This window comes from Anomalospiza imberbis, chromosome Z (assembly GCF_031753505.1).
Source record: "Anomalospiza imberbis isolate Cuckoo-Finch-1a 21T00152 chromosome Z, ASM3175350v1, whole genome shotgun sequence".
NCBI classification, from domain to species: domain Eukaryota; kingdom Metazoa; phylum Chordata; class Aves; order Passeriformes; family Viduidae; genus Anomalospiza; species Anomalospiza imberbis.
The window spans coordinates 39077616-39098635 of record NC_089721.1 but is presented as its reverse complement, the minus strand read 5'-3'; the positions used below and the strand labels follow the sequence as shown (position 1 = coordinate 39098635).

Genomic DNA, 21020 nt, shown 5'->3' with positions numbered 1-21020 from the left:
GTACTGCGTGTAAGGCTAATTACAGAACAATCCCAGGCAGGTGAAGTATACAGAACACAGCTTGGATTTGCTTTATATTCCCATCATACTATTTATCACCTACAAGACAAAAATCCCATGCCTTCTGCAGTCCCTGCCTCCTCCAAGGCTTTCTGCTGTTACACAGGTGAAAGGACAAGATGTCTTAGTAATTCACAAACAGAATACAGGACAAAGTAATTTGTGAGAAGTGATCTAGAAACAGAGGCTTTTCAGCAGTCCCAGTTGGCCCAAGTAGGGATAAAGGAAAACATTTAATTGCTCTGCCAGAAAGTTACTAACATGCTGGTAACCACATATAATCTCCAAAATTCTTTGAAACAGACCTAGACATGCTGTTGAGATTTGTTGCTTATTCACTTCTAAAAATTGGCTAATTCTGTGTTCATTTGTGGCACTGTGAGAAGCATACCTGGCTTTATGAAACCATGACTGGCACCCCACAGTCATGTCAAGACAGATTATTTCCACAGTGATGCTCCACAAAACCTGTCATGAACCAGAACTGTAATACTGCTATTTTCTTCACAAGCTCACAAACTACTTAGAAGTCCAGACAACAGCTATAAACCCACTTCTAAACACTGTACTAGTGGAAACTTTGGGAATATTCGGGTCATATCCAAAGATTCTCTAGTCTGGGCTCATTTCAGCTCAGAACACAGCACCGTACACAAATAAAACACAAAGACATACCTGGCCTACTCAGACATTGCACTGCAAACATCCTTCAGAAAACCAAAATAAAACGAGCTCTTTGCTCATAGATTTCCTGTTCCCTGCTATTGTGTCACTGGGACAACCAACTCTGTCTCCACTTACCTGTTTTCCCTGATATCTTGCTGTCCCATACCACAGGCAGAAACCCCTGGAAATGCAGATCAACATTAACAATGCACAGCTGGAATCACAGAATCACAGAAGGGTGAGGTTGGAAGGAGCCACAATGGGGTCATCTGGTCCAGCTGCCCTGTTCAAGCAGGGTCATCCCAGGATTGTGCCCAGGTTCTGGAATACCCCCAGTGAGGGAGACTCCACATCCTCTCTGGGCAGTCTGTTCAGTGTTCAGTCACTGCATAGTGAAGAAGTTCTTCCTCATGTTCAGGCAAAATTTCCTGGAACATTTTGAAACTCCATAAGTTTATTGCACAGTCAATGGAAATCTACAAAGCCATGTAAAATAGGAAATACACCACTAGGAAACCATACCTGAAAATCCTGGCCTTATATTTTAAGGAAAATATACCCAGAAATCTCAAAAAATCCACTACTTTTAGGATTTCAAAATGTAGGCTAAAAATGTGAGTTCACATGATAAGATAATATATTAAATTTTAGGGGGTTATGTCAATACTGTGTTTACATGTTAAATTAGTTCTCTTGACAAAAAATATTGAGACTTGAAACAAACATTATGGGATGAGTGTGTGCGAAATCTCCTATAAAATGAAAAGATTCCACTGAACACCAATGTTTTGAAACTTCTACCACAAATTCCTGTTCTGCTAGGACATTTATGTTATTTTTTAAATTGCCTAAATATCTTGAGAAAATTACACACACATACACATTTTTTCCAGGCCCTTGTCAAGGTCTTTTTCAACAGAGGAGAAAGTGATAAAAGTTGACCTTTAGTCTTTTGAAATCAGTGGAAAATGTGACATTTAACTAAGCTGTGTGTATAAAGATCCAATTGCAATTCCTTAAATTTACATCATCTCAGTCAGCAAAGGTTACTGATATTGTACATCACATGGACAACACATCTTTAAATTACTTCCCATTGCAACTAAGTCACAAAAATTCTGAGCAGCTTCTGCTCTTTCATAAGAGGTTGAAAGCCCTCTTGCAGACTTTTAGGAATGGCAGCTCATCAGTTCTTCAGCATACTTGCATTTTGAGCCATCATTCTCCTGGAAAAAGGCTCTGGTCTTTCAATTACTTTTTTAGGTAGACTCATAGATAAAGAGATCCCAGCATAAATTACATTTATATTTTTATGTACTGTATACTCTTTTACATAAGGGATATAACATTTTTTTGAAAGGCATTTTTACACTATGCATATTTTTAAATTCTATTTAAGGCTAATCTTTTCAGTAACTCAGTAAAACCAAATAGTTACAAAACTATACAGGTGATTTACACAGAACATATCCAGATGCTTAAAAATCCTGAAAATTCATTTTCACAGTCAATATTTACACAAGGTTTTAGATTTCCAGATATGCAATTTAATACACTCTTGTTCACTGTAATCTCAAACCCGCTTAGGTTCTATAAACCAGGGAGATAATCAATTTTAGTCTGCTAATTAGTCTGCTGAACTTTAAAGCGAAACTTTTTCTTGCTGACATGAAGGTGAAGTTAAAGGTTAATATGAGAAAAATATTTCTGCTATCTGACAACATTATGTCAAAACAATATTACACATTTTAAGATGCATCTTCTATGAGGGATGATAAGCCTGTTCAGAAGGCTGCAGAGAATAATTCCCCATGTAATTAAAAACAGTGCTCTTAGAACAGGTACAATGCATTGGAGGAACACTTTTGATTTGTAAACTCTTGCAATGACATCCCAATTCCTAATGTATGTGTGGTTGCATTAAATCTGCCATCAACAGAGATGAAAGTCAATATTGAGACCAGCTATAAAACACAAAGTTAAATAAATGCATGAAGCAGGCAAGTAACACTAAAAATGTATTGGTGATAGCATATAATCCATGAATGTGCCTTTTTCTTTTTATATAAAGAAATAACAGCTCTACTGTGGACAAGGAATCAATTCCTACACTTCAGCACAAACATTTTTAATAACAACTCTTAAAACATGGCATATATTAAGACAGTGAGATAAGAAGTGTAGTTTTAAAAGCATTTATTAACTTATTTCTGATGCAGAGGAGGGGGAAAAGAAAAAATAAATAGGTTGAATGAATTATGACCTCAATTTATCATGTTACACTGTCTCCTGTAATTATTTATTGCATTTACTATTCACATACACTCTGTTAAGTGAAACAGGATGATAAAACTCTTTCCAGAAAGATGAAAAATAAACCCATCTTTTGTAAATTAACTAAGGCAACTAAATTTTCTTTGAAATATTCCTATTTTGATCATCCAAGTAACATTTTTGCAAAAGATGCAGAGACATTAATATCTCTGACTAACAAACTGCGGAGATGTTCTGAGTGTGCCTTTAGAGAAGGTCCTTGATAAAACTCACTGACTTCAGCCAGAGGTCCTTGTGCCTGTCTTTCAAATTAGAGGGCACTGCATGACAGCATTCAAACTTCTCACTGTGTAGATGAGGGGGTATTTGAAGGAAGACAGTAGGTTCATTCCTCCTCTACACCCCACAGAGCTTAAACAGGAAAGCCTCAGCAAGTTCCCCACTGGGGGCTCCTCTCTTGGAGGGAATCTGGTGGGTTTTGATCCAAGAGATCCAGCTCCCACACCCTCCTGCCCACAGCGCCTTGACAGGGTGAGGAAAGCGAGTGGCTGGGACAAGCCCCATTCTAGCTATGGCCAGGTGACATACAACTCCTCAGGGACCACTGCCAACTGCAGTAAATTAAAGTAGACCTCAGGCTACCTTACACAGAACTGGGACAAGTCAGGAGAGGAGAAACACGCAGCTGTAATCAGACTTGAAGACAGACTTCAAGAAACACTCTCTTAATCAAAGACATTTTTCCTCTTAATTTTGTTGAGCATTAAGAGTTTTACAAAGGTCTGCTTGGCCTATCTCCATGCCTCCTGTCTCCACAGCCAGACTTAAAAATACCAACAATGCTAGGCTGGAACAAGCATGAATGGGAAGGGACAGCACCTCTGCTGTGTCATTCCTATTTCTACTGCACTCAGGATTCTTGGATCTTAAAAAAAGGTGCTAGAGTTAAAAGTTCAACCACAATACCAGTGCTACTATCCCACTCCCCCAGCCCAGAAGGTGCATCAGGTGTGTAACTCAAAACAGGCTGTTCCTGACACCATGAGTCTCAGCAAGCCAAGTGCCAAATTGGAGACCAACACCAAATGCTATGCACCAAATGCACAAAAGTTCTACAGGCCTTCAGTTAAAACAACCCAGCAACAGAGGAAAATATTGATTCAATGCACTTTTTCTGTTTCTGTGATTTTGCTGCCTGCATAGCAGATGGCAAGAAAGGTGGTTAATACCATTTACAGTTTCGGTCTAATGCTTCACTATCAGAATGACAGCATGACCACAAAGACCCCGGAGCACTTCTCAAACACAAAAGGTCAGAACTAATCTAATAAGAAACCATTACAAATGGCTTCTTCAAAGCCTGAGACCAGAAATCACAGAATCTTTTAGGTTGGAAAAGATCTCCAAGATTATCAAGTCCAAACTCAGACCAATCTAGATCGTACCACTTAGTGCCCTGTCCAGTCATTTCTTGAACACCTCCAGGGATGGTGACTCCACTGCATCCCTGGACAGCCCATACCAGTGCTTGAACAATGTTTCCATGAAGAAATTCTTCTTGATGTCCAACCCTGAGACAGCTTGAAACTATGTCCTCTTGTCCTGTTGCTAGATGTCTGGAAGCAGAGGGCTCTTCTAAAAACCATGTGTTTTCTAAAAACCAGGAATTTTCTAAAATCTTTCTAAAATTGTGTGGTTTACCTCTGGGAAGTAAATATATAAGCATTTTAAAATGGGAAGGGACACTGGATGCAACAGTGTAGTGGAAATTATAAATATTGGATGCATAAGCCAGCAAACTTGAATTTCAAAATTAATTCTGCAGAGACAAATCTGTCCACAGTGAGGTTTGTTTGCATATTTTTTGCTCTGCTTCTGTTTTGTGGGTTTGTTTTAAGTCCACTCTTTTTCTTTTAGTTTAAATAAAATTCCAGATATTTGCTCAAACACATTTCCAGTCTCCAGGGTCCTCTCAGATCTTCTAAAAAAGAACTGTATGAGAACTTGTATCTGGTAGAAGGACCTATACCTAAAAAGAGCAATTTTAATTAAAATATATGTTTCATACTGCAGTGCTTATTTCCCCTCTTGCCACTTGCCCCTCCTGCTTTATTACTGTCACCATGATTTAGAGACAAGACACAAAAAGGAATGCTAAAATACTGTAGTTTCCCTGTGGTATGGATTGTAAAAGATACAATTGCTAATCCCTGACTCCCAAAACATAAAGTCAAAACAGTGAAACAAACCAAACAAACAAAAAAATACATTTCCCCATTCCCACTTTTTTAAGTGCAGAGATATGAAACCAAGATTCTCCCAAAGGCTGTAGAAACAAGAACTGCACTCTGCTCATTTACATTCCATCTCAAGCCTTTGGCTAGCAGACTGATGCTACCAGCAAGGAGATAATAGAACAAGAAGAACTATTCAAGGAAGGCAAGAGGAAACTGCAAAACAGGACATGCTGCAGGAACAAAGATGAAGGTTCCTGGAGGTACTCAGAAACACTGAGCGTGAGAGAAGCAGCTAAGGTAAAACAAACCCAAATCCTGATATTTTCCTTAGATACATGAGTAGGAGAGATGGTGGTGGAAGAGATCTGCACACAACTTAATGCTCTATATTCAGGTAACCTCCTCCACTCTGGCTGTCAGACAATTGCCTGGGTGTCTTCCTCTGCTCAAAGTCAAAGCTTCCAGCATCTCCTAGCATCAAGTCTCCTAATGTTCTATTAAAAAGCTTGTGGAAAAAGGTTAAGGATCAAATGTACTCTGTGCACAGACCCACCAAAGTCAGGAAAACATGAAAGCAGATTAACTGAAAACAAAAGTGACCCTGACGAGATGTCAGGGAAAGCTTTCTACTACAAGAGTAACAAAGGACTGCAGCTGAGCTCCTGGGAGGCTCCTTTAGTTGGGGTTTTCAAAAAACAGATCACACTAAGAGAGCATGCAAAGAATGAGCTACATAATTGTGACCATGCCCTCATGTAATGTCACTCACTACACAGTGACTATGTATCCTACTCATCTGATTCCCTCCTGTCCTTGCTGTTCTACAGAAGCAATCCTGGCCATTGAGAAATTATGACTTTACCTTCAAGGGGAAAAAAAATCATAGCACTTGCTTTAGTTCCAAGCTTCTACACAGAAATATGCAGGCTTACTGGTTTTAGGAGTCAGCAGGGTTCATGCTTTTGAGTTCCTCTCTGCAACCATGACAACAGAAAGTTTATTTCAAATGAAAGCAAGAAAGAAATTCAAGACTTTGCATTGACAAAAACACCAAAGTGAAATCTACTGTAGGAGTCAGACTGAAGTGTTGTAGATCTGAACCTCCCAGAGAAATCAGAGCCCTTCAAGATACGAAAGCTGAACCACCACTGCCATAACGAGTGAAGGCTCTTAGCCAATAGCAAATAAAAGGTAATGCAACTAAATCCTCTTAGGTGCAATCTAAAATGAACTGAATTACTAAATATTTGCTATTCATGCATATGGACAGCTACCAGACTGAACACTTACCAGTTTGATCACATGTCCAAACCTTTTTATAGAAACTTGTAAGAATCAGCAGGGCCTGCAAATACTACACACAAGTAAAATATTTAGATACTGTAATCCCTCTGGAGGATTTCAGATGGAGTAACACACAGACCTGAATCACAGAATTTTCAGCTCAATGTCACCACCTAAATGACTCTATGACAGCCAAACCTTCCTTTTGAAGTACAGTTTTAATATCTTCCCGTGTGAAGAATTGCTATGTGGTAAACATTTCACTGTCTCAGCAGCAGCTGTTCCTTAAAACTGTTAAGTCCACAGCCTCAATAGCAAAAAATTCTCTATTTTTTCTAGCATTGAATTTCTTACTCAATTCTAGAAACTCTGTTTCTAGTATTGAGTCAGAAAATGCCAGCTCATAAGGCTGAGATGCTGCTTCCCAGTCTCAGCTCCTGGGTCAAGCTCTCATATACCAGGTACCTCGATTTAATTGACACTTGTCCTGATATTTACTCTGTAACCAGTAATTCAGTCCTGAGAAGTTTTCAGAGTTGCCTGAGTGTCCAGTACAATCTTTAACTTTTGAAAGACTCTTATGCAAGCACATAAATAGTTCTGAAACGCCTGTGTCTTCTGTGCACAACTGCAATCCTGCCTATGATTATGTGATACATGATAACTCCCATTGAAACTGGCAGGCCTTTCCTCACCAAGGTCAGATCCTTCCAATTTCTTCATTTTATTATGCATAATTTCTTTGTGTTTGATCTGCACTTTATTTGTGTTGATATACTATTGCTTAAATGAAATTTGAGAGAATTCAACACAGGAGATTATTCTTTCCTCCTCTTGTAGCAGAACATGTGTGAGATGACTAAACTCCAACAACTGACTTGACTTATTTTGGCTTATACAAGTGTCATTAGAAGATATAATTCCCCCCTGAAACAAGAGCCAAAAACCAGAATAAATCCTTGTTTAAAATAATGTGTCCTTATGAGCAGATCCAACCTTCTATCTAAATTAGGCAGATCAAGGGGAAAAAAAGATCACAACAATCATATGTTATGACACATTTCAATAAGTCTATTATTTCACCAAAATATTGTTTCTGCTACTTTTTAACATAATTATATATATAAATATGTTTCAAGGTGTTTTAACTTTCTCCAATATATTCCTTTGCCCACAAGTGAGTAACCTATGTTACATGAGCACTACCATAATGCATACTCAAACAGACTACAGGTGGACTGTAATTTATTTTCCCCAGGAAAGCAGACCCAGTTAGTCAAATACCATTTCTGCATGCAGAGAAAGTCTTGAGATTTCAGGGCTCAACAGTTGGCAGAGGTGATGGGATGATCAAAGGGGTTCAATAGATTTTGGGTAGATTTTGATAAGGTCAATACTCACTGTGAAATTACCTGTTAGGCCTTTGTCAGATGTTCTACCTTTGCAGCTTTGAGTTCGAGATTCATAAACTTCTTGGGCCTGGAAACCTTCTTCCATTCAATCTGCTCCTGGAACCACAGCGTACCTCCCTCCCAGAGGTTATGCAGGAGGAAACAGCTGTGCACTTGAAAAATAACCTAAAACTATACGTACTAAGAATGCTAATTGAGTCAAAGGCATTGTTTAATTAAATGTTCAGTGCCTTCGTCCAGATTGAAAATAGTGCAAGGCTTCCTCTCTGTATACTTACAACAACCACTACTGCAACTTCCTTTAAATCACACTTCTGGTTCTCCCCTCCTGCTTCAGACTTTTAACTGCAAACAAAACCCAGCTTTTCCCTGCATTATTATATTTCCCCCCCTTTTTAAAGCCTGTACTGAATAGAAAAAGCCTATATTAGGCCAGTCAGGTTTCCTCTTCCCCTGTAACTGTTCCTAACCAACTTCAAAATGTGAGCACATTTGTATGCACAGTGAACTCCACAGCAAACACCTGCTTCTTAAAGGCACTGTACACTGTCCTACCTCCTGTAATTTGCTGCTCGAGTACATTATTTCACTTCATTTTCTGTACACTCAGAAATCAATGTTCAAAATTCAATTACACTGCAACTTCTACAGTTTAAGTGATTTTTCTTATCCCATTTTCCTTCTGTATGCAAGAAAAGGAATATGAATCACAGCAAGCTTGAAAAACAAGATAATAAGCAGCACCATGTTAGATGTTCTTCATCTTATAGATAATAATACCAAGTTCATCTGCTCTATGTGGTTAGATTAGGTAGGAAAAAATGCATATGAAGATGAAGAGCCTTTAATCCACTGTAGGCAAAGAAACTCTGCCACTTTCAACAGAACTGTGTGAATACACTGGTGTATTAGATACAAACACAGTATAATCACCTCAAGCTGGGCATGGAGATGGGCAGTACACACATTTACGTAACTTTCAAAGGGAGGTGAATGCTGTAATTAACACTAACTTGGACTTTTGTGACTTTTCAAGTGAATGCTTATACCTTAGTACAGCAGGCACATAAAAATCTGTCTGGTTTGAATTCTCTTCAATGTAAGACACATGGTAGGATTAACTAATACTGAAGAAAAAAATCACTTAACCTTTCAATTTTGAAGTTTCTTTGGCGGCACTATTTGTCTATGAAAAGTTACGAGCAAATATTCTTGGAGGGAGGGTTCTATAAGCACACTATGTGTGTATGTCACACACAGCAGCAGAAATATTTCTGTAAGCTGCCCTACAGCAAATCTTCAAGCCTAATTTTTCTAAAACTCATGAACAAAAAAAATTATCATAAATAAACAAATCAAGTAATTTAATTTAATTAATAAATAAATATCAAGATAATCGAAAGTGTCATGATCTGAGACACAGACTAAGAAACAGGAAAAAGAAAATATATCTATAACAAATAACTGTGTTTGATTCATTTTCACCCAACTCAGTGGAAGTGGTTTAACTCCCTCCCAATCAAACCTTCTTCTCAACACAGTATGTCAAGCTGAGGTCAAGCTTTCCTTCAGGACTTCTGCCTACTTCCAGAACTTTTCCATGCCTCAGGAAAAATTTTCAGCTTTCACAAAACTACAAGCACTGCAAAGACAGATTTAAAACAACAGTACTTAGAACTATCTTGGTTTTGATATTTTATAGATTCCTCTCCCCAAACAACTTCATTTCACCAAGACCCCTACAACTTCTGTTGGAGACAAACACAAATGTCATACCAAAATTAAACCTTTTTTTTTTTTTAATCATTTGTTATGACTTCTGTTCACCTGTTCCCAAAGTAGCAGTTTGTTTTCATAAACAAACATGGTCAGCACTGCAGTTTTCCTTTAAACAAAGATTTCAGGAGACAGTTCATGAAACCTGGTTCTGTAGATTTTTTTCCAGGAAAGTAGGAAAAAAGAAACAAAATAATAAAGATTCAGACATGGAAACAACAAACATGGCTTTCATGCTCTAAACAGATACAAAATCTGAATACTGATGAAAGGCCAAGGATGATTAAGAATTGATTTCTGTTAAAAAGGTAGAAATTTTGTATGTTTATTTTACATGAATAACATCTGTCACCTTCACCCAAGAAATAACACGTTTTCTTTCCAGTAAATTAATTAAACCTGCTCACAGAAAAATTGGGTTCAATTTGGCTCCTGTTGAAGTTGGTGCCAAAGCACTCCAAAACACATGTCATCAACATTGGAATTGAAGCCAGGTACAAAATTTCAGGCATTCTCCAATCAAGGAAAGACCGTGGTAACTCACTATTGCTTTTACAGGAAAAAAAGAAACATTATTACTAAATGGTGGTCCGAGAAAGAGAACTGGCTCTTGCAGGAACTGCTTTGAGACACTGAAGACACAGATAAAGCAACCTCAAGGCCAAGAATATTTTCTTAGTAAATCTCCTCCATCCCAACCTGGAGCATTGGGAGAGGTCCAGAATACTCCCCATTTTTGGAGAAAGATGGTTCAGCCAGAGGTGATTTTAAAGGCATTATAATTTGTCAACAGAAATGCATTTGTTAAGAAAAAAAGGCTTCTCAAAAAACCCAGAATAAATGTGGTGCTTACCACAGTAGATACCCTTTGAAGGATACCAGAAGCTTTTGTTTCCCACAACTTTAGAGTTTGCTATGTTCCAGAAGAAGGACACGCACACTGAAAAGAGAACTGAAGTGTTCATCCAACTTACATGTTGTACACAAAAAGAAAATATGGGACTTCTAAAAAGTAAAAAATAATAGAAGGAAGAATACAGCTGAAGGGGGACATCACTTCAAAACAGGAGGAAAATACTTGATCTTTTGAACATAAGGGCTTTATTCCATCCTGAAAATATTATTAAAAAAACATTTTTTAATGTTTTTCCTCCTCCCCTCTCCTTTTCCTTCCCTCCCCAGCTCCTCCTCCCCTACCCAAAGCAGCCAATGGAAATTAAACTTAAAAAGCTGAGGGCAAGTCAGGACATTCACACACATCATCAAAAGGTTCCTCTACAAAGTCTTGTGGCTTTCTCCCCTTCTTTCACAAAGCAAATGGCGATACAAAAAAGTTTGTTGCAAGACCATTCTGTCTATTTGCAACTCTCCTTCATTTGCCCAAGAACTTTTTCTCCCAATCACCACTACTGAACTTAAGCTACCTCTCTCCCGTGGTCCCTCCTGAGGTGTCCTAATTTGCTCTGAAGGGAAATCGAGGTACAATTTTCAGGATTATTTGCAGTCTCGTCCCTCCAAGGCACCCCAATACATATCACCCACCCCTTACAGTCATGGTATGACAATCAGAATTATGAGTCTGACATTCAGCTTTCTATTGTTCTGGCATATTGAATAAACAAATCAACCTCATAGACAAAAGACTGCCTGTCAGTCTGAAGCACACTTGAAAGGACCCCTGTGGGGGAGGTCTGGGCTCTGTGTGACACAGCGTGGAAGTGTCAGGCTGCAACATGCCCCTTGCAATCCTTCTCACTTCCCACAGCCACAGGAACCACAGGGAATGAGGATCTGAGGATTTCTCTGTGGGAACAAATACAGAAGAAATGCTGGCAGTCATGGCCTTCCAGTCCCACTTGGTTCTGACATGTGACTTCCACTCCTTTTGATGGCCGTGATGAGATTACACCACTTTATAAATTACAGCCACCTTCTACATCACAGCAAACTCCACCAGCACAGAATCAGGGCAGAGGCAGGGCCTAGTGCAGCATTCTTCTGTATCTGATGATGGCCAAACAAAGCAAAACTCATTTCAAAACAGCAAGTTTTGCAGACAGTTTGAGGCACCCCCAAGAGAGATGTGGAGAATCTGCTCCCATGTTACCCGTCACACCAGTATTGTAGGATTACCTCTTCTCACAAGGGGTATTGAATCATTTGCTTCAAGTCCCAAATCAGTGCTGAACTCACTCCTTATTAGTCTCCTATGCATTCTTCCTCATTTTTATAATTCCAAACTGTTAGTTCCACCAGTTTCATGTGGTACTCAAAAACAGCATAAAAAGAAAATTTACTTTCCGTTGTGGTTCTCAATGCACTCTCTTATAAAGACAATTCTTGCTCTGGTATTCTAAGGGGGGGAAAGAACAAAAGCCAATTATGTACCTTCCAGCTACCATTCATCCACCAAATAGGAAAAAAGTTTGTCACAACTCTTTTACACTGTGACACTGAGAATCTGAAGAAAACTGTGGAACCAAAACAAGAACTGTAATTTTTCCCATATGTAATATATTTAAAAGATTAATAATAAAATAAACTAGATATTCTATATAACACACAAATTAGTATTATTATAGATAGAAAATATTTTCCCACTACACTACAAATAACCTCTTCTCAGACATAAATGAGAACTTTCAGTGAAATATATAGTATATAGAAAACAAAAAACAGACCCAGTGGGTTTTGTTTGGATGAACTTTCTTCTGGATCAATTCTACAAGATGATCAAGTGCCTTTAGTTCTACAAAGTGCTAAATCATGTGCTTGCCTACATTAATAGTCATGCGAAATTTTACCACTAATTATATAGGGAAACTGCCATTTTCTGCCTTCCAAATTCTTTTCATGGAATTGAGATACTGAAGGTCCTTCCTTTCCATTCCTAAAAGGCATTCTGTCTCTCACACAAACAAGTGAATTTATTCTTCAGTGCACTCAGTTCTTACTTTCCTGAGAACACAGGAAAAGTATTGAAGTGCTGAGCCATTTATTATCAAATTGGCTCACTCAGCGACAAAGAGATTTTACCCACATACCCAAAACTTCAAGAACTACAGGAAGATAGATATTGTCTTCTTCTCTGCTTTATGGCCAGCCAGTTGTAATCCTGCAGAGTTTAAAATGTAAACATTGACAAATAAATAAGCATATCACCCATACAAATTAGATCCACTTTTCCTTCACATTTGTAACTACCCGTTACTGTAATGACTTTATTATTTATTTTAAATGTAAGCAGGAGTGGTCGGATTTCACTGAATATAAAGTCTTATGCTTGCTCTTACCAAGCATAACTAATGCAAACTCCTGACAGGAAGGAAAGTTTGCCGATTGCATGCACTTCCTTCACACAAAGACAGATTTAAAAAGAAATCATGAGGGGCAAGAGGAAAGACAGGCTTCTTAAAAAGGAATCTTTATAGACATCTGAGGCCCCTAACAACCAAACTTTAACATAACTACCCTAGTACCATAGGTTAATGGTACATTAAGCCCAATAGGGGTTTCCATCTAGAATGATAAAAAACACCTATGTGGGTATATTAAATTTTGGTTGTTACTTTCAATAAAGACAATTTGTATATCAATTCAAAGGAAGTTCTGAGGCGTCTTTTTCCTGACTCTGGAAAGGTACTGCTAGAATTACCGTTCACAAAAGGTGAACGGAAGAAATCAATGTTTGTGGTCACAAGCCAAGAAGAGCAGATAAAGCGTGTTTCCCACTTGGCAAAACAGGCAGGTTCCCCTCTTCATGCTGCAGCAAAACCAAAGGAGCAGAGCTCTCATTTTGCAATGTTTCTATTGGTTTTCCACTTCTGAATAATAGCATGGGTTGACCTCAAGCATGTCCTTTTGACCTTAGTGCCCGCAGTGTTCAGCCATCCACAACTTAGGATGCAACGGAAGAAGTGGGAACAAAAGTTCAATCAATACTGAAATTACAACCTTCATTTTAAACTCTGCAATTAAATAGGTACACAGCAAGCACAAGATCTGATCAAAAAGTAGCATAAAATGCAGTTTGCAAAATTATACCCAGATACTGAAATGTGATTATTCACTTGCAAATATATCAGTTGTGAAAAAAGTGAAGGTAATATAGCTGATTTATCATTACAAAATTAAATCTCCTTTAGGAAAATAATTTTTTTTAAAAATTTAAAAGACTGGCAATTCATCTCTCATCTTTTTAGCAAAAATACAGATATTAATAATGATGCAACATGACCGATACATAATTTCATTTTTCTCCTACATGTTCAATATCATCTTGAAAACAGATATTTTTACAGCATGAAGTGACATAAAATTTTAGCTTTTAGAAACATTCTCTTTCTGAAACACCTTTTCAATTCAATCTCTTCAAGATTTCTCCTCATATCATGTGATGATTTTTAGCAATTTTCTTTTTTGAGGGAAAGAATTGCAATTCTGCAGCTGAATTTTAGTTTGGAATTCTTAGGAACTTAAATATCAAGAGATGATATTTGACCATACTAAATACTTTAATATACTAAATGCTCAATCCAAATTACATAAACCGAAAACTGTACAATAAAAAAGCAGCTTCACACAGCTCACGTTTGCCCAGTCCTATTATGAAATTACTGCTCAATGAAAACAGAACAACAGACACCTGTGATAATATTATTGCTCAAGCCTCAGGTTGACTAAGACATAACTTCATTTAGAAGTTAATGGATTTCCTTCTTGTTGTCATGCTGGTTTCATTAATTTAGTTAAGTGAACCTAAGGAAAATAAAGTGTCTCATTGTTCATTTATTTTATGGTTATTTCATGGGGTATTCAAGATTGCTGGCCTCATCTGTAAAGATACTGGTGAAATTAGTAATATATTTCAAAGTTGCGACATAAATTTTTGTGGAGCAGTTAGTAGCAATGCTCATGAGCCATTTTGTTCCTTTCATTCTCTGTCAACTAGAATTGTGCACTATTTCAGTACATTTTTAGAGGGCTGAAGTAGTTCAAAATTTCATATAAACCATCTGGTCCCCAGTGTGCAATCAGACGACCATTTTACACCCATAACAGAAATTTAAGAAGCACCAGCACCTTTCTGATATGGAAGGGATTATCAATAATTTACTTTTTTGTTAACATTTTTTCTGTTGCTCTTGGTACAGACAATCCTTAGATGTATGCTGTCAACAGCATTAAAGAAGAAAATGAGTATTTATTACACTTGGAACCTGATGATATTTTTTGTGTAGTTTTCCTGCTGCTTGCAAAATATGTACACGTAACAGAACTGTTGCTTTATAAAGAAAATATATTACAAGGTTGAAACAAGACTGAGATTGTGTCCTTTTAATCAATTCACTTTTTATAAATTATTCTTTTCAAATCAATATGCAGAATATCAAGAAGAATCTGCCTTGAAATATTAATTAATTAATTATTTCTTTATTAATCAATACCAAAGAGGGCAGAGGAAAATATTATTAAATATTCTTGAACTTTGATATTTCAGTTTAGTAATTCCTGTAGGTGGTGAACTACCATAGGTAGAAAGCAACTGCAATCTACCTTTAAAAAATTTCTCAGATTTCTGAAGTAGTGTGACTAGAAAAAATAAAAAATTTCTCACAAAAGATATGTTTTCCTTTCCTAGTAAAATGTAGAAGAATAAACCAGCAGAAACCACTTTCATAAAGAATACATTCCATATTCACAGCAAATGACTACCAATTTCATTTTAATGCTCTCAATTAAAAAAAATTAACATAATATAAGTTCTTTCTATTCACAGGATTCTATTTCCTGCTATCAAATGCATTCATTAAGCATTTTCACTGGGAAAAAAATAGATCCCTATCCTTCCCAGACTGACTCCTTGGTGTACTTATAGCTAATATAGCTTGATGGGAAAGTGAACCCCATATTTTCTATATACACTGTATTTTAAAGACATGAAGTCTGAAACTACTTAGCTTCACTGGGGACTGAAAAAAAATAGTCAAACAAAACAAACAAAAGAAAAAGCAAACAAATAAAAACCCCAAATCAAAAACCAAACCAAACAAAACCCAAAAAAAAAAAAAGGAAAAATACCAGAATAATCCACAGAAAACTTTCTAAGAAATGGTGTGTTTACCCACTTCTATAGATTATACTGAATCCTTTTGTCAATTATCCCATAAGTATCTTCACAATATGTATAATATTCCAATGAACTCCACTCATGCTTTTTACATATCCAGTTATTTAACAGTTACTAATATCAGTCTATTTCAGGTTTGTTTCTTTGCTCTGTTTTTTTTTTTTTTTAATTTTTTTTGAGGCAAAGGTTTGGGGTTTTTTTTAAAACATCCTTTTGCTAAATTCTCAGTAAATCATCAAGTAAGTGGTATGATGGCCATAATATCACTGGCCACCAGTGATAAATGGTACCACCTAATAAAGTAATATTACAGAACATATACTTCTCCCAGGAAGACTTTATGATGATACCAGTGTGTATCATCACTTCTCTTCTAATGCAATACTGCTGTTGGCCCATCACACATGTCAATATAAGCAGAACATAAAAATTGTGCTCAGAGAGGAATTTCAAGGAGCACTTCAAAAGTGCAATGACCAGATGGCTTAAGACTAATTAGAGAACTTCTTTACTGCAGAAGTAGCTAATTTTTTTTTGAAATCTTTGTTTCAACCAAAGAGATGCAAAAATGAGATACAGATGCTTCATATAATGTTTAGCTTCTTCAGGGGAAAAAAATACACACAAATATCTTCCTTAAATACTATTTTCAAGGGGGAAAAAAAAGGGTTCTTAGATTCCTGTAACATACACATTACCAGACGAGCACTCTTTATAAAACAGCTGATCACCAATAGGTTTCAAGGCATTAACTTTTAAGGGCCCACAGAGGTTTTCCTTAACCTCCAAAAACAAGTTTGTGCAATAAGGCACACCACTATTTACACGGACAATTAGCCCAGTTCTTAACAGAGCCAAAATATGTAATGCCCACAACCCCTCAGTCATGGTAAAAGACCACTGACATGTCTTGTGACACTAATATATGAACTACAACTGGTACTGTACCATAAAAATGCCTAAGTTATTGTTTAGTCTGTGTGAAGAGAAGACAAAGTAGCAGTCCTGGAAAAGTGATTATTTTTCAGCTGGCAGCTGATTCTTACCATATCTTTAGCAAAAATGCATTTCCTAATTGGAAACTTGAACACCCTTTTAAGAGGGAAAGCTGTCCCCATTTGAGGCCATATGCCTTGACTAGATAAACTGTATATCCATGTACTCTTCCATCCCAAAATTGCTGGGACTAACAATTGTCATCACTTTTTTATCTCAATGAATGTACTCCAGAATATCTCTGTTAATATACTATAAGGAAACATAAAAATTAATATTATGAGACACCTGATGGCCTTTCCTGATTACCTAACTCTTATCAGCCTCCTGTAAGCCTCAGTGCTGGAGAGCCAGATTACACATTTTCATAGAGTAGTTCTCTAATCTTAAAACACAAAGAGAGAAAGGGAGAACAGCAAAGCAGTGCTGATAACAGTTAAAAAAAAACAAAAAAAAACCAAAAAAACAAAAAAAAAAAAAAAAAAAAAAAACAAACAAGAAAAAAAACCTGAGAAGCAAAAATCAATTTGAGGAAGGGTTCCTCACAAACCCCTCCAGAAAGTATGGTCCATGGCAGAATGGTCAGTTGCTATCACCCTAATAGTGAAGGGAAGTGGTTTCCTTGTTGTATGACCTTGAAAAAGCCACTTGACCTCTTTCCATCTCAGCTTCCCCACTTGGAAGCCAGAAGAAAATGAATCCTTTCCTTTCCCTAGCAAGCTCTTTGAAGTCCACAGAGACAAGTACCCCTAAATTGCGCTCAAAGTCTCAGTCTTGTCACCTCTGCTTGTTGTTTCAATGTGAAGTACAATTTGAAGCCCACTGTAGTATGAAGAATGCATCAATGACATTGTGATTAAAAAATGTCATGTTTTGATGAGTAGAGTTGCTGCCAAGCATAACAAGTCAGAAATAACCACTATACAAACTAAGCAATGCATCCTCAAAACTCTCTGGACACAAGTATCTACTTCATATCCAATTCCCTGAAGAAACAAACTTGCCTCAGATTCCTACAGGGCCCTGCCTTTCACCCTTCAAAGCAAGTAGGATTATATCCACTAATATCAAGCAACTACATAGATAACCAAAAGCTGTTGAGCTGTGGTTTTTATTTCTAACAGATATGCATCTGCTTGGGGGAAAATAAGAGAACAAAGTTTCTTGTACAACGATTTAAAAATCCTGCTCCTGTAACAATTCAAGATCTGTGAAAGAGTACCAAAAGCTTGTTTCCCATGTATCTCTGAACCAAATTAAAAGGGAAGATGACAAAAGGAAGATCCCATCCAGAATCTGTAGTTCTAAGGAAATGTTTTTTTTTTTAAATGTTGTTTCCAAATGAAACACATCTGAACATTTACAAATTATAACCAGGTGCCAAAGCTGAAACACCAATTTTTAAAAAATTAAAAATAAAAGTCTCTGCATTTACATGAGTACATTTAAAAAGATTTAAAATAAAACATTTGTATTTCAAGGTTAAAGTGCCAAATGACAAAGCATGACAAACTATGACAAATATTATGTTCTGTTTCAGTAAGAATTAATAATATAACATCCCTGGAAAGCTGTAGAATAATAATAACACAAATGTCCCCTGAGTAGTTGAAAGTAACAGAAGCCAGGACTGAGTTGAAAGTCGTTTCTGCCATCCTCCAGCTGCGAAGTGGACCAGGGCACAAAGGTCCAGCCGAAATGCTCACCCAGCAAAAGGCAAACCAGCAGCCTCCCTTCAGCTGAACAGGAGCTGCTCTTTATGCACAGCTGCACAAACACTTGTGCGTGTACAAAGGCAGAGGAGGACACCATGGTGGAAACCACTGTCTGGGAGAGAGCTCTGCAGTTCCTCACTTTGGGTTTTCAAAGGCTTATGGAGCTAAAGCACTGGGCTTCACCACGCACAAACTTTATCTTAAAATAAAAGAAAGAAAAAGAAAACACAGAAAACAGGCTGCTACAAAAAGGGAGATTCTTCCTTCCCTAAGGTTTCCTGCTGTGCAGTGTGAGTGCCTATGCCAAAATGTTAATGAACTACTACTTTTCTTGTCAGATCCACACACTGTTCCAACTGATTCCATGACTGCTCTGTGGTTGGGTTCAAGACAGAGAAGGAGCAGGTAGAAGGGATGAAATATTCAGCATTATACCACATTCAGATCACATTAAGAATGGCAGGAAAACACACCCTCATGTTCAACTAAGAAGAAAACAACTAGACAGCTCCCAACACTGCAAGTCATGCATTCTTGGAATAAAGTTACATCTTCAGACTCTTTCTTTCCCGTGGGACATTAATTTTTATTAGGCACAGCACAAACCCTTCACTTTCACTTCATAGGACTATCTTTGCAGATTACACTTTTAACATACTTCTGCGACTGTACATTTACTGCACAAAAGCATGCATGATATACCCACCCACATCTGCACATAGAAAGGTAAGGTTTTTCAGAAGTGTCTAAACTTAGACTTCAAAGACCCTACACAGGTACTGAATTCCAGCGTAACCGTGATTTGCTTACTCCTCTGTGCTAAGCATGGATTTATGGGCCTATCTGCAGGCATTTGATTCAGCAAAGCTTGACAATTCTGAATACATGTAGCCCTGGTAATACCACTGTTTATGGTTGAAAACATATTGTTAAATGTAAACTCCCTCTCTCCACCACCGTCCTTCAGATTCTCCTTTCCCTAGTTGCTTCATCAAGCTTCAATCATTCAAGCTAAAACATAAAGGCATACAGAATTTTATTCTTTGGATGTCTTAGGTAAAATTGGTCAGCCCTTTCTAACAATAAATTTCAGAAGGACTAATTTCTTTCTTTGATTGTGTTTCCTCTTTCTTTTTTTTTTTTTTCTTCTTTCCTGATCTAACAATCCAACACTGAAACCACGTTCTTACATTGCTAATAAATTCATGTCCCCGGCTCTTTGAACAAGGACTTCAAGTGTCTGCAACATGCTATCAGCTGTCATCAGGCTTAACCAAACAGGACTAAGTAAAGGGCCTTTAGAAAAATCTCAGTTTTCACAAGCTCTGTCAGGGCTCATTAGCGCTTGGCAGATGAATACTTTGAAGAGTTCGTCCACGCCGAGCGTGCTGCAGCGGCGCAGGAGCTGCTCCCACCGGCCGGGCGACGGGACACCGGGCTGGGGAGGCGGCTGGACCTTCACCCCAGCGTTCGGGAGCTGCTACGCGCCCGCCCCGCACTGCTACCCCCGGCCTTTTTCCGGGAGAGCGCGTCCCAGGGCGGGCACGGCGCAAGACAGAGGGAACGGGGAATGACTCAACATGGGTGCGCAACACTCCATGCACACAGCCGTCTTCTCTCTTCTTGCTCTGGCAGGTACAGAACAATACCTCTGCGCCGAGCGTCCCGAGTGCTACGGGGTGGTCGGCACCTGCTCTCTTTAAGCCACTCGATATGAAGCCTTCCACAGCCACGTCTGCCCCACCAGCTCGCGTCACCCTAATCCATCTGTCCTATGCTCGACCTTAAGCAAAGTTACGACGTTTTCCTTCGCTTCCCGAAACCCCTTTTTTTCTGCCGCTGCTACCTTCCCGGCTACCGCAGAGCAGTCGGGAGGGAGCCGCAGCCGGGCAGCCCCGCGGGCTCTCCTGCAACGCTATTCGGCAGCCCGGCCGGCGTCCTTACCTTGATGCCCTGCTGCTGTGTGGTCAAGGTCAGCTTAGACTCGTCCAGGAGCAAAACTTCGCAGTAAAATTCCTCCGGGACCGCGCAGAAACAGCCCATGCCTGCTGCGATGGCCAGAGACGGGGCGGGGAGGCGAGAAGAGCCTCGGGCGGCGGCGGAGAGGGGCTGAGGCGCAGCCGGGTCTGGGCCGCGCCCGGCTGCGCGCCCGGCTGCGCGGACGGAGCCCAGCAGCTGCTAGGGCGCAGCGCCCAGCCCCGCGGGGCGGCCCGCCGCCATCCCGCAGAACAGCCTGGACGGGGCTGCCGGGCTTCTCTCTGCGGGAAAGGAGAGAAAAAGACCAGCGGCTTCTTTAGGAAGGATCCCAGGATCCTCACCCGCGCCCGGCTGTCACGGCAGCTCCCCCGCCGCTGCCGCCCCGGGCAGGTACCGAGCCGCCCACCAGCCTCGTCCTCCGCCCCGTCCGCGCACGATTCCGCGCCTCCCCTTTGTGTGCAGGAGCGGGGCCGGGGGAGCGCTCTCCGCCGCC

General features: G+C 38.9%; 1 protein-coding gene across 1 annotated transcript in view; it reads right to left on the bottom strand.

The window, feature by feature from the left end:
• EPB41L4A (erythrocyte membrane protein band 4.1 like 4A) overlaps window positions 1–20712 on the bottom strand; it is a 113443-nt gene extending 92731 nt beyond the window's left edge. The window contains exon 1 of the mRNA XM_068176295.1: window positions 20495–20712. Coding sequence (XP_068032396.1) covers window positions 20495–20593 — 99 coding nt within the window. The 5' untranslated portion in view covers window positions 20594–20712. The remainder of the gene's footprint in view (window positions 1–20494) is intronic.
• Window positions 20713–21020: the final 308 nt, after the last annotated feature.